The 13,607-nt window shown below is 35.5% G+C and overlaps 1 protein-coding gene across 2 annotated transcripts; it reads left to right on the forward strand.

Annotated features, from left to right (window-relative positions):
* The first annotated feature begins 1,781 nt into the window (after positions 1–1,781).
* LOC124642311 (cytochrome P450 6l1-like) lies at positions 1,782–8,256 on the forward strand. Of its 2 annotated transcripts, none has more exons than XM_047180701.1 (8): positions 1,782–2,252; positions 4,490–4,645; positions 5,014–5,198; positions 5,350–5,510; positions 6,382–6,500; positions 6,839–6,944; positions 7,221–7,392; positions 7,775–7,993. In XM_047180701.1, exons 1-8 carry the CDS (start codon positions 1,881–1,883, stop codon positions 7,776–7,778), a joined length of 1,275 nt encoding a protein of 424 aa, XP_047036657.1. In that variant the 5' UTR covers positions 1,782–1,880; the 3' UTR covers positions 7,779–7,993. The 2 variants fall into 2 exon arrangements, with proteins under 2 accessions (XP_047036657.1, XP_047036649.1); XM_047180693.1 differs by having other exon boundaries at positions 1,792–2,252; positions 7,221–7,469; positions 7,775–8,256.
* Positions 8,257–13,607: the final 5,351 nt, after the last annotated feature.

Below are 13,607 nucleotides of genomic sequence, written 5' to 3' on the forward strand. Positions count from 1 at the left end.
AAAAAAGTTAAATGGATGGCAGCGAACGACATTTCATAAAAAAAAACACCAATTGTATTTTATTTTGAAAACCAGGTTAAGCCAGGCTTTTAATTATTTTAAATGAATATTTTAAATATGAGTAATATTTGCAGTTCTACTTCCTAAGAAGTCGTGGTGGCCTAGTGGGCAAAGAACCAACCTCTCGAGTGTGAGGGCGCGGGTTCGATTCCAGGTCAGGCAAGTACCAATGCAACTTTTCTAAAGTTTGTATGTACTTTCTAAGTATATCTTAGATACCAATGACTGTGTTTCGGATGGCACGTTAAACTGTAGGTCCCGGCTGTCATTGAACATCCTTGGCAGTCGTTACGGATAGTCAGAAGCCAGTAAGTCTGACACCAGTCTAACCAAGACTACTAGACTAATTTAGATATTTAATTCTAGTTTTAATTGTAAAAATTTATTATTTTAATTCTAGTAAGTAGTTTAAACCATATTTGTACGTCTCACCATAGACAAAACATAGCGCACTATTTTAACTTTAAGATCTTCATTTTATCTTACACCTATGTTTTACAAATAATAAATACTTTGATACTTTGACTTTGACAAGGGGTATCGGGTTGCCCGGGTAACTGGGTTGAGGAGGTCAGATAGGCAGTCGCTTCTTGTAAAGCACTGGTACTCAGCTGAATCTGGTTAGACTGGAAGCCGACCCCAACATAGTTTGGGAAAAAGGCTCGGAGGATGATTTGCAGTTCTACTTCCTAGAATCAACCACTCCCTTGTTTGGAGTTCAGCAGAATAACAGATTTATTTGTATTTGAAGTCGATAAGGTCAAATTACGCCTGAAGCCACAATAGCTCTTTTTGTCCACACATTTTTATCAGACACACACACGCATACCTTCATTTTATCTAGGTAAATACTAAACATAACTATGGAATTTATTGTTGTTTCTAGGCACCTCACAATCTTGCCATTAACTCAGATAATTTTAATCTCTACGTCGGTCGTTTTACTAATTTTAAATTGATAACGGACCGTCCCCTGTGAGCCCTCTGATGGATAAAAACTTCAAAGTATTTAATAAGATATGGGTTTACTTTAAATACTTTTACTTTTCTTTTTTTACTTTCACAGCCCATTACAAGTGCCTAAATAGAATAAATTCTACCGTATCCGTACCGTACCGTTTATATCATAAAAGAGCCAAACACAGTTCAGAATGTTATTAGTATTCCAAGTTCCGACTGAGTTCCCGACTCAGGATGGAAAGATATTGTTCTATATTTGAGATCAGGAAGGAAGGAAGCCATTAATAAGCAAGCCCCATAACAAACTGTTTAAAACAAAAGACATGCACCTGTATAAAGCACAGGTGATGAGTGAACCCACCTGTATAAAGCACAAGCAATGCTTGAAAGGTCGCCGGAAGACGCTGGATGCAGGTCGCTTCCAACAGGTATCTGTGGAGATCAAAGGGGGAGGCCTATGTTCAGCAGTGGACGTCCTATGCCTGAGATGATGATGATGATGATGAATGCTTGAAAACAAATCTTCTATTTAGATTAGTCTGGTTACTCCGAAGCGTCACATATAAACGTTTGCAAACTTATCCGCGTGCAGAGGCGCCGGCAATACGCTTGGAACACATTAATTTATTCAACATATTTGCAACACTATTTACTCATACCTCAACAAACTATGTACTCCTTAGCACGACAGTGTTAATATTACGCAATGATGTTTTATCGAATTTGTTATCTATAAAAAACTCGATTTAAACATACAAATACGTGTGTTCAGTTTAGTTTGTTCAGTCATTATTTACGCAAATCGGTGGACACACCTGATGGTATTCTAATTCGCACGCGCAAGGAGATCGTACGTCGCCATGATCGCTTCTATCATTCAGTTGTTACTCGTGTTTATTCTGTGTTGTTTGATTGTGTTTTATTTCTTCTCACGAAGTAATTATGGCTACTGGAAAGACAGAGGCGTTCCTTACGATGAGCCCAAACTATTCTTTGGAAGCCTTTCGTTTCTCATGAGAACTAGTGCTTGGGATGTTTTCTACTGCTTAAGCAAGAAGTATAAATGTGATTATTTCGGAATATTTCTGTCATGGAAACCAGCCCTTGTGATACATTCGAAGGAACTTGCGAAGAAAGTTATTGTGAAAGAAAGTGATAGTTATCAAGATAGATACATCGCTTCAGGCGTCGATGACGACCCTTTGGGAGCGCTGAATTTATTTACTATTAAGGTATGTTCGTACTATAATACAGAATGTTCATAACTGACAACAGCTCAAGAATGCGGAAGTTTAACTCTTCGATGCGTCGATGTTATAATGTTTATAAATAATCAAAGAGGTCAATAACTGCTTACGCGATTTCAAAAAGGCTTGACCTTTGGAATACCTTATTAACCTGGAGTTACAGGTGCTGTAATTTTTTTGCGTTATTTTATGCGTCTGAAATCGAGAAAAAAACATGTAAATTACTGTAGGTATTATCCTATTGTTTTAATTTTTCATTCTTTTATAGGTCCTTAGCTGTACAATTGTGCTTCATTTGTGGTCAGGAGTTAAATAGTCCGGGTCAAACCCTTCATCCCATACGTTTATATAAGTGTGCGGAATCGTAGGGCATATACCTGCTGTATATTTTCTTAGACTCTCCTATTCTGCTGCCAGAAAGGTCTCACACAAAATGATTATAAAATTAATCGATGTTTGTTTAGAGTTGTGAAATATTCCATCAATATTGTCAATATAAGATCGAATATCATTAAATTACTTATTCAAATAACTCTATTGTTCTATTCACAAGGCAAAACTACACCTATCTAACAGAATATGGAAAATTTTAAGATGCGTTTCTCCCAGTACATTGACACAAAAATCGCAAGACCAACGTATACAAAACTTGCTTCTGCCCGCGGTTTTACCCGCATCACAGAAAAACTTTCAGGATTCTTGTAGTATATGTAACTTTGATAGAAGCTTCATATTTTTCTTCAGATTACAGGGGCAACCGGGATCTGTTAGTTAATGACGAGGAGATAATTAGGAAGCTTCAATTTGAATAAATCCATAAATGAACATTTAATTATTCGCAAAAAAACATACGTGGAAGCGGTCCTTTACAATACAAAAGACGCGATAATTTTTTGTCAATATTTTTTTACCTGCCTCTACCTCGTTTTTATTATTTAAGAGTTCATCAAGATCCACTATTTTTAGCTCAAACTAATCTGAGCAAGTCCTTTAACGAAATACATAATTGCAATATATATAATAGTCGCTACTTCCTGGTTTTTAAAGACGGTAAAATCCATTTTTATATTGTTAACCTTTGAAGAAACACTATAATAGCGTCCATTGAGGATCTATATTTTATTGTATTACCTTTGTTTTATTAACACGTCTGTACAAATCTGCATACTGCAATGGCATTCATGAATAAGTTAAAAAGGCATAAACCTAAACATTTTCATAACAATAAATAATAAACATATTCCTATTCCTTGGTTAATAATATACATAGTATAGGTATATATGTAGATATTGTTACTACTCATATTTTTTAACAAAGGGGAACGAACTATGGTTCGTATTTGACAAACACTTGAAAAGTAAAAAAAAATGCCAACGGTTAACCTTGACCTATCGCAACACAGTTTTATGCCAGTATATTTTTTATAACATAAGTAGAAGTTATAATGCTTATCCTCCGTTATTTGTTTTCTTAGGCTTTTTCTGATCACACATGTTACAGTAGGCAATACATACAATGTTCGAGTCTGATCAGAACTGTATTCTAACTATAGGCCCAATAAATGAACTGATACTGCATACCTACTTATAAGCCGTATATAACCTGTAAACGATAAACAATAATATCACGTCCTATAATGTTAATGAAAACAATTAGTATGTATTGTCACAAATGAAGATACTGTTAATGGTTATAATTAAGAAAATATGTATATACAACATCACGAGTTATTGCGCAACAACCTGCTATAATTTTTGTAAAGAGTTTTTATTAGCGCCAAGTTCGCGTGTTTGGAGCAATATAAACAATTAAGTGATGTTTGTTTTGACTGCTATTTTAATATGGACATTATTAATTATCGCTTAGACGCTATGTACATATGTATCGTATTTATATGTTTAAGTCATTATAATTTTTATGGACACACGATGGCTAGGAAGAAACGAGACAATTAAAATAAATTTGAAGATTGCAATCGATGATGTAGCATAGGGATAGAAAAATGTTTGGAACTAAAGTGTACAGACGTTAGAAATAATTGCAAGGGTGACCATCATCGGCTGTTAGGTACTCCAATTTTATTTGGGATCGGCGCAGCATGTTTTCTCCTTCCATACTCTTTCATCTGCCGTCGAGTGACAATATTTCTAACCATATCGACTTTCACACATAAAGATGACATTTTACGTAATTTTAACTGTTATGGCTGTTTTCGTTATAGAGTCCGATGTGGATGCAAATGAGGCATGAAATAACACCAACATTTACAAGCATGCGATTGAAGAACATCACTGAAATAATGAACATCAACTCCAAAGAAGTAGTGAACAGGATCCAGAAGGACCATGTTGATAGCAACAAGCCTGTTGATCTTAAGGTAATTTTCAGTGAACGATACAATCGAGACAGTATGAGTGTGAAGATTATGAGATCGTAGAAAAAATAGATGCCTAAGTAGAAACTTACACCGATGACTTCAATATACCGTCTAAAGTCTGACAAATACTATAATGAAAATCGCATCAAAATCGGTTCAGCTAATGGGGAACTTTCTTTACTCCGTGATTCAGCCAAACGTGAGATAATCTAACGCAAACATACATTAACAAGTCAAACTGAGACCTCAATTTTTTAAGTCGGTTGGAAATCAAAACAATTCCATTCCAGTTTTGATGGTCAAATACTCACTGAAGCAAATCCTATCTATCCTTATTCAAAGTGCATCTTCTTCGCCATTACCTACAGAAACTCTTCTCCATGTACACATCTGACACGTTGGCATACAACGTGTTTGGCATTCAAGTGAGCTCCCTGAAGGATCTGACCTCGCCTATCTTCTTCATCACTCGCTATATGATGAGGTGGACATTTTGGAGAGGGCTGGAGTTCACCATGATCTTCTTCCTTCCTGCTGTTGCTAAACTTCTCAGGTACGTTTCTCGTAAGCTATTCCCATCCAATTCTTTGGTAATTAATGTCAATGAATACATTACATCTCCCTTCATCTGACAACTGTCAAATTGCTTTGCCTACTCTTGCCCCATGATTCTCTTTTTAAAATTCTACGTCCATTATTTTCAGATTAAAACTCTTTTCTCAAACTGCAACGGAATATACAAAAAAGTTATACCGTGAAGTAGTTGCAGAACGGGAGAAAACTGGTCACACTGGCGACAAGGATCTCGTTAGTCATTTGTTGAAGTTAAACGCCAACTCAAAACTACCCGCCGAATCTGGCTCACGTAAGTACACAAGCAGTTGCCAATATCACAAGAGCTCAAAGGAAAATATTAAAACTATCTAACCCAACAAACACCGCCCTATCTAAACAATTTCCTCCCCATAAAAACCACTTTAAGTGGTTTAGATTTTCCGGGAAACTTATCCCATTTTTCATTTCACCGTAAACCTTAATCGGAAGATTAATATTTCTCAGTAGGGATTAGTTCTTTGATATAGCGGTTTCTCATGCGCAAAGCATCGAACAGTGTACGTACCTAGATTCGAGACAATTACTTGAACTACAGTTGCTGGAATATGAATTATAGCCATGGCCATTTAAATGTTATTCTGACATAAGCCATACTACTGCCAAGTTTCATGTAAATCCATTCTGTAGTTTTTCCATATAGATATTTTTACCAACTTCCGCGTTTTGAATATTATCAAAGTATTGTTAAATAATTATTAGCACGTTTTATTTAAAAAAAACTGACAAGAAGAATGAGAAAATGGTATGATGTAATAAAGATAAAAACTTCAAAGGCTTGATAAAATATAATAATCTGCTCATTGTATGCCTACTCAAAAATAATTATCACATCAATAAACATGAATCACTTTACCAATTATTATATCTAGAAGTATTAAGGGACTCATGATGCCGATAACCGCACGGGCCAATAGAGCTACGCTCGCAGTTTTGCTCAATGCCTGGCAAAATTACTCACTCTTTATCAGATAATTTAAAAATGTATGCGACAATCCGCGTGAAAGCGCTATATGCCTTTACCTAACAAAAAGTAAAAAGCTATGTTAATGATTTCATTAAGCAATATTATTTTTCTTATGTCCTTCAAAATTCCGTAAGAAATTATCGTTTTTTTTTTTCAGAATTATCGGAAAACTTAATGATGGCTCAGGCCGCTTTTTCCATATTGGGTTCAATGGAAACGTCATCCACAACCATGTCGTATGTACTGCACGAGCTGGCACATCACCCTGATGAACAGGTAATTAAATATCATTATACTGTTGACATGATTACGCACCATTTATCCTGATTAACAATACGGCTCAAAAGTATGTAAGTACATTACATACAAAAGGTTTTAAGAGGCCGTTGACACATTCAATTCATTTAACACGACAAACTTAAATAAACAATAGAAATCCATCTACACTATTGCTTTGTGCCTTTATTTACCAGAAAAAGCAAGATTATAAATATTACACATTTACACCCCTCGTATTCTCCAAGATGCTCATTAAAAACCATCTGCTTATACGTAGGTAGGTAAATTTTCTTTATAATTACGTATTGTATTAAATTCTCCCATTTCATTTACAGGAAAAACTTTACGAGGAAATGAGCGAAGCATTGAAGGAAAGTGGCAAAGACGTTCTGGACTACGACGATTTGTTGAAAGTCAAATACTTAACCGCGTGCATTCAAGGTACATACAATTTAACTTACCAGACACATAGAAGCACGATTATTTGTGACACCGACGTAGATATAACATTATAAACATCTACCGTCTTACCACAAAAACTTTTTAACGTCAGTTTTAGACTTGTCTAAAAAAATGTCAGATTATGACGTTGACGTATGGTTCATTTTGCTGCCAAATTTTTTTTAGACAAGTGTTCAACTGACGTTTAAAAGTTTTTTTGGTACGACGGCTATTATTTTGGTATTTTGTGCTAATGTTAAAAATATAATCTTACAGAAACGTTGAGAATGCATCCTCCAGTGCCACACTTGGACAGGATGTGCAATAAAAAGAACCAGTTGACGGATGAGCTGACAGTAGAAGCTGGTACACCGGTGTTCGTGAACGTAGTGGCCATCCATTATAACGAGGAATATTTCCCGGAGCCCGAGCAGTGGCGTCCTGACAGGTTCAACAACTCCACCGACACTGATAACCATGATTTCACCTTCATACCGTTCGGTGATGGGCCGAGATTCTGCATAGGTGAGTAAAAGGAGAATGGGCGAAATGTTTGGATGTTGGTCTACTTTCCCTCTATTAATGAGTCGTAGGTATATCTTTTGAAGAAAAGACCTTTTCTTTTTAAGCACAACATTTCGTACTAAAATACTACTCACCAATTCTTAGTACTTTGGATGTTAGAGCATGTCAAAGGTTTGTATCGTTTTTATTATGTCCTGACATATTTATAAATGATACATCTTTTGACTATCTAGATTATTTGAAAAATAGCTTCATGGCAAGAGACCAAAGAATGAGCTTATTCTCAACTGCTTTTCTTTCTCCAGGTAAACGCTACGGCATGATGCAAATACGAGCAGTCATCGCTCAAATTATCAAGAAGTACAGAATAGAGCCCGATGGACCTCAGACTTGGCAGACGGACCCCTACAGCGTGTTCCTAAGGCCTAAGCATGGCGGGAAGGTCAAGTTCATTCCCCGATCATGATATAGAAGATATTATTATTCTAGTGTCATACTGTAAATATAGGTATTATTAATTTTAATTTGATGTTTGTTGATAAAATTTTCATCTAATAAAAAAGTAACTGAAAAAAATACCCGTGCCAAAAGTCAAAAATAAAATGGGTGTTGTTTTTTACGTCGTGGTCTCGCCAAGTTGAAAGCAAATTGTACCTTGATCGTTGAAAACTAAAGCCGCATCTGCTGGAAAATCGGCCAAGAATTAAAAACGGCTGCCAAATCGGTTCAGCCGTTTCCACACACAGATACAAATAATAGTCAAAAGTAAAGTTATATAACAATTAAACTGACGTTTTATTTATTGCACCGGAACGACATTGGTATTCCTACATGATCATTTCACAGATTCATTCAACATCGAAGTATAATTTTTTCGGTTTACCTATAGCCGTGCCACTTTAATCAAAACGTTGGTGCCGGCTACCAATTGTCCGATCGGGCGCTTGATAGGATATCGAAAAAATGTCCCACAATTACTATGCATGAAGAGATATCCAATACAATTTCCTATTTTTCACCAGTGCTTTTATTAACCGCTCCATTTTGAAAACAAAATAAAAAAGTTTTAAATAATACTTTGTATTCTTCTGAAAACGATCTCTGAAAGTGCTTTTTGATGCACTTTTGTAGCCCAGCGTAATTTACAAAAACATAATTTTCGGTCTTCACAAATAATGCTAATTAATAAATGATTGTTTTAATTTTAACCATGACCACAAATCCTTTGTACTCCAACAGAGAATTAAACAATCCACGAAATCCCGAATGAAGAAAACATTTCATACAAAATCGTTCAAAACCAAAGTCGGTTATGCTTTACGTAAGAGGATTATTTACTTTGCCAGAATGTTTCATTCCAACCGACATCAAATAAATAGTATTTGAATATACACGAAATTCGTTTCAAATCGTGAAAGAGGAAAATGGGGAATAAAATTGGACATTGACACGTCACCGCCCGCGCCGACACTGTATATTTTGTATTGATTGCCACTATCCCCTTTAGGAGATATTCCAACAGTAAATATTTACATAAAAAGAGCGATATTGTTGGATTTCTATTGAAAGAGTTATATGTAAAGTTTATTTATGGAAACATATTTCAAAGGACCTGTAATGTAGTAAAGGGGAAAGTTGGTCAACATTGTAATGTCATTTTCAGCCCTTTTCTGTATGGAAAACTTATTCTACTGTGTACGTCAAACGATTCGCGAGAGGATATTTTCTAATACATCAAACAGTTTTATTTCCACACCTGGGCTCAAGCTATCTCTTAGACGTACCTACTTTAAAGTTATAACAACGCTTCTTTCTGTACAGAAAGAATACCTAGATATGTACCTTTTGAGTGCAATTTTAATATCGAATACAGTTTTGTTACTGAAAATTCGCTTTTGTATATTTTTTGATAGAAAAGTCCTCGCAAACTTTAAACAATCATAATGATGTCGTATTTTTGTATCGCAGCTAGTTTGCTTTTCGAAAAATAATTGGATTTATGGAGATTTTCCACCTACTAGGTATATCTATAAGCACTGTGTAACGGAAAAATGTTCAATGCTTTCCGATCGATTTTATAATTTTCATTAACAATAATGTTCCAACAATTTTCTCAGTAGGTATATGATGTACAACTATGAGTAAAATATTTAACCTTTATTTCAACTCCAATTTCGACCGTTTACAGAGCGCTGCATTCGAACAGAAACCTGCATCTTTTGTTTTTAATTTGCTTCCAGAATAATACCGAAGTCTGTGTAAGATTTCTTTGTTATATCTCATAAGGTCTTGCTCTTCCAATGAGCTTCTTTAGTGCAGTACACAAATACAGTTGTAGTTTACGAACTTTAGTCGGCCGATAGTTTGTTTGGGCTCATTACTATGAAGATGTAGTACGCACATTAGGAGATCAGATATTTAGCCGGTATGAGACCGACTGAAATCTATGATTGGAGACAAGATTTTAATTAAAAAAACATTTTTGCCGACCATAGAGTTAACCATAGACTCTTTAGTCTGTAGTATGGGAAGCCATAACTGATTCTATGAAAACCATGCAGTATTCGGTATTCTTTTTACTGGGACCGTCTAGCGTCCGTTGCAACCGTGTTAATTGAGTGCCGAGTTCATTTAGGATATGCAAACATTGATTGATTGGAGTGGATTGACGAACTACGTCACCCACTGTGAAATTCTGGTGGAAATAAATCAGTGTAATCCGATTCGTCTTAATGCAGATTTCGATTATCAGTTTTGAAGCTGGTAATACCGACGTTCACAAAGCACCTTCTTCTAATAAATGTTTCTAAATTCCACTGTATTCTTTTTCTAACACGTACGTTTCTTGGTAGTTGGTAGCTATATCTAAAGCAGAACTCATCTTATCAAGCAATAGCCGTCCACTGCTAGATTAGATCCCTCACAAGCATCGCTGCAGCGAGTATCCTACGAGGCAAATATCCAGGCTTAATAAAACTCCAAGCACTAAAGCTTCACTCGAGCCATATAGAGACTAAACTAGATACTTCTAAGCTTAGAAATATAACACGTATGTGTGTAGGAACCGTATTGTTTTATTTAAAACATAACACAGTTTACTGAGGAAGGTATCGATCGCATTCTAATGGAGATTCGGCAACACAGGCCTCCGCCTTTTGTCTTTACAAACTCAGCAAACGGACTTATCTAGAGGCCATTATCAGGCTTTTCCGGCGACCCTACAATAAGGAAAACAAATCTTAATCTTTACTTATTCAAGGAAAATTTTAAAGCTATCGACGGTTTGCTGATCCTAGGTTATTTAACCGACATTACATAAACGATATCAATAGTAACTTAGAATTAATTCAAGTGATATTAACATCCAAAGTTACTTATTACTTGCATTATGATGTAACGGTTATATCACGTCTGTCGCATAAAAAGGCCGTTAATAGTGAGGCCGTCATTTCATATAATTTGAATTGATGGTCAATACCATCTCGACCTTTGACCTGTAATGACTTAGCAAAACATGAAATGAGCAACCTTTAAACATGCAATAGAATGCCACACGTCAACTAAAAACCTTGTCAATGATAGGCCTATTGCATACCTACTTCGTGTCATCGCTCATTCTACACCCGTTGTCATACTCAAGCATTTATAATTTTCTATCTCGAAAAACCTATCGGATTATGCACTTAAGAAAGCTTTCTAGTACATTTTTCATTAATATAAATTACCCTTCGAGTAAATTGAAGTGCACAATTTAAATTATTACCACTCGAACAAATAAAAACCATTAGGATCGGTCGGTGTGAACACCGCAATAGCCTGAACCCATCAATAAGGTTACCGCACCGCACCGCAAGAAACCATTTCGAAGAAAACCTAATTAAACCTCCTAATTGAAATAGAGCTTAGAGGTGTAATGCGGCTTTGACTGTACTTTAGCACCGATAAAGTAGACATTCGGCATTTTATTTATTTACTTACCTGTATATAAGAACACTTCGAGTAGGTGTAGGAGGATTGAAGATGTACCTAAGTACGTTGACCATAACTGGATTCAAAAATCAAGCCCACTTATTCTGGTAGCATATATTCTATAGCTAGATATTACCACATCACGTTTAATCTACACGATTACGCTGATTAACTCATCCCGTGAATCGGCAAAGAAGAATGGAATTGGCGAATGAATTAATGAAAAGGCACTCCCTCTCCGTGTAAGGGCGGCGGTGAATCAGCAACATTAAAAACATTTTTCACCCGCCATCTTGCGAGCAGCCAGCAATGCATGTATATTGCAGAATTTGTTTGGAGAATGGAATGAATGCACGAGAATAACAGGTAATGGAAGCAGTTTTAGCAGAGTTGGGTCATTGTTGTAGTTAATACATATTTGAGTAGTGTGTGGCTTGCGTGAGTATGGCAGAGGCAGTTTAGACTCAGGTCTCTGCTCATATTATACAATGCCTTTTTAAGTACCTATACCTATATTTAATCCTGTTACAGAAACCCTAAGAAGATAGAACTGTCAATAAATCTTTTGAATAAAAAGGCAATTACAATAAAAACAATAACGAATTACGTGTAAAGCAAACAACATGCAGAAATCTATCTATCTTGATGTTGCGGTGTCAATGTTACGCGTAATTCTATCTTTGTTTGCGAAAAATATTATAGATCAGCCGCTTGCAAGAAAACAGTAGGTTTGTACGAGTATGTACCAGGTGTAAACACTTAAACAATGCGTGTCGAAGTGCGAGCATTTGGAAAATGTTCAGTCACGCTCGTGTGACGCTCACGAAATAACGACATGAAACCACGTACATATGTTTAAATACATCGTTTGTCAGAGGGATTGGGAACAGATATCCTAAGAGCTTCCGCACACTGCAAACTTTTAGTCGGCCGATATTTTTTTTTGGGCTCATAAATAAGTATGAAGATGAATGGTTAGTATGTTCATTACAAAGATCGCCGGCCACACCGACTGAAATCTTTGTTGGATATTTTTTTTTGCCAACCATTGAACCGATAGCATACAATATTTTGTTATTATGTTGTTTTATGTAGACTGACTGTCGAGTGTTTAATCTACAGTGTGTGTAAGCGCTAATATTCACGTGAACGAGTCGGTAGAAAGCTAGGCGCGTACAACGTACAATGAAAGAAAAGAGGGAGTGTAGTGACGACGGATAACAAGACTACTCTAATCCGATGTATAGAATACGGACTATTGAACTGTATTTTTTTCTTGTACCTACTAATAAAAGTACACAGTCATACACTTACGAAACCAGTCAAATAAAATGTATTAACAACTGTCAGCAATGTTATTGTTACATTATGAGATTAACGACTTTTGTTGATTTATGGTTTTTGTTTCAAGTTGCTCAAGGCTAAAACAAAACCGAAATTATTTTCGTACCTAGTTGCCATGCCGGAATAAAACTTCCATAAAAACGAAATATTTTCTTTAAAATGTGAAATGCCTATAGAATTTATTTTTATGAAAAGGTTAGGAATGTTATAAAGTTAACAGTTCATAATGTTCTTAAAACATTGTTTCGTAATTCTTTTAAAAGCAGACTTTTTGCAATGAGAGAGAATTTTTCTTTTCTGAAAATATGACTTTGAAATAACTTTGTTTTCGTTCACTGTACTTTCAAATGGATTATTCGAAAAAAATAGATATCTTTCAAATAATCTATTAAGATCCATCAAAACGAAAATAAATTCATCGAAGTGATCAATAAATACGATATAAATTGCAATCTTTTTAGAAATCAACTATCACAAATGTTTTAGTAGAGCGATTATCTGCTTGATTGTGATAATTTAGTCGGTAGATGATACAAAGCACGTGATAAAGATAATATAAACATTAGACAGTTCGCAATTAATACGGCAACTGCTTAGAAGCCAACATTCATGCAACTTAGTCCACAGGAGCTTTATTACAAAGTTCCGCTGTTTCAACGTTTGAGAAATTACTGGAAATCATAACTAATTCCCAGTTACAGAACACTCGGAAATGCAACATGTCTCTAATTAAGACTTCACTTTGATTTGATTTTAATTAACGAGCTTTTTGTTCCGATATATTTGAGTTAATTAGCTCGCCTTTTTAGGGTTTTCAATACACTG

This window comes from Helicoverpa zea, chromosome 2 (genome assembly GCF_022581195.2).
Source record: "Helicoverpa zea isolate HzStark_Cry1AcR chromosome 2, ilHelZeax1.1, whole genome shotgun sequence".
NCBI lineage: Eukaryota > Metazoa > Arthropoda > Insecta > Lepidoptera > Noctuidae > Helicoverpa > Helicoverpa zea.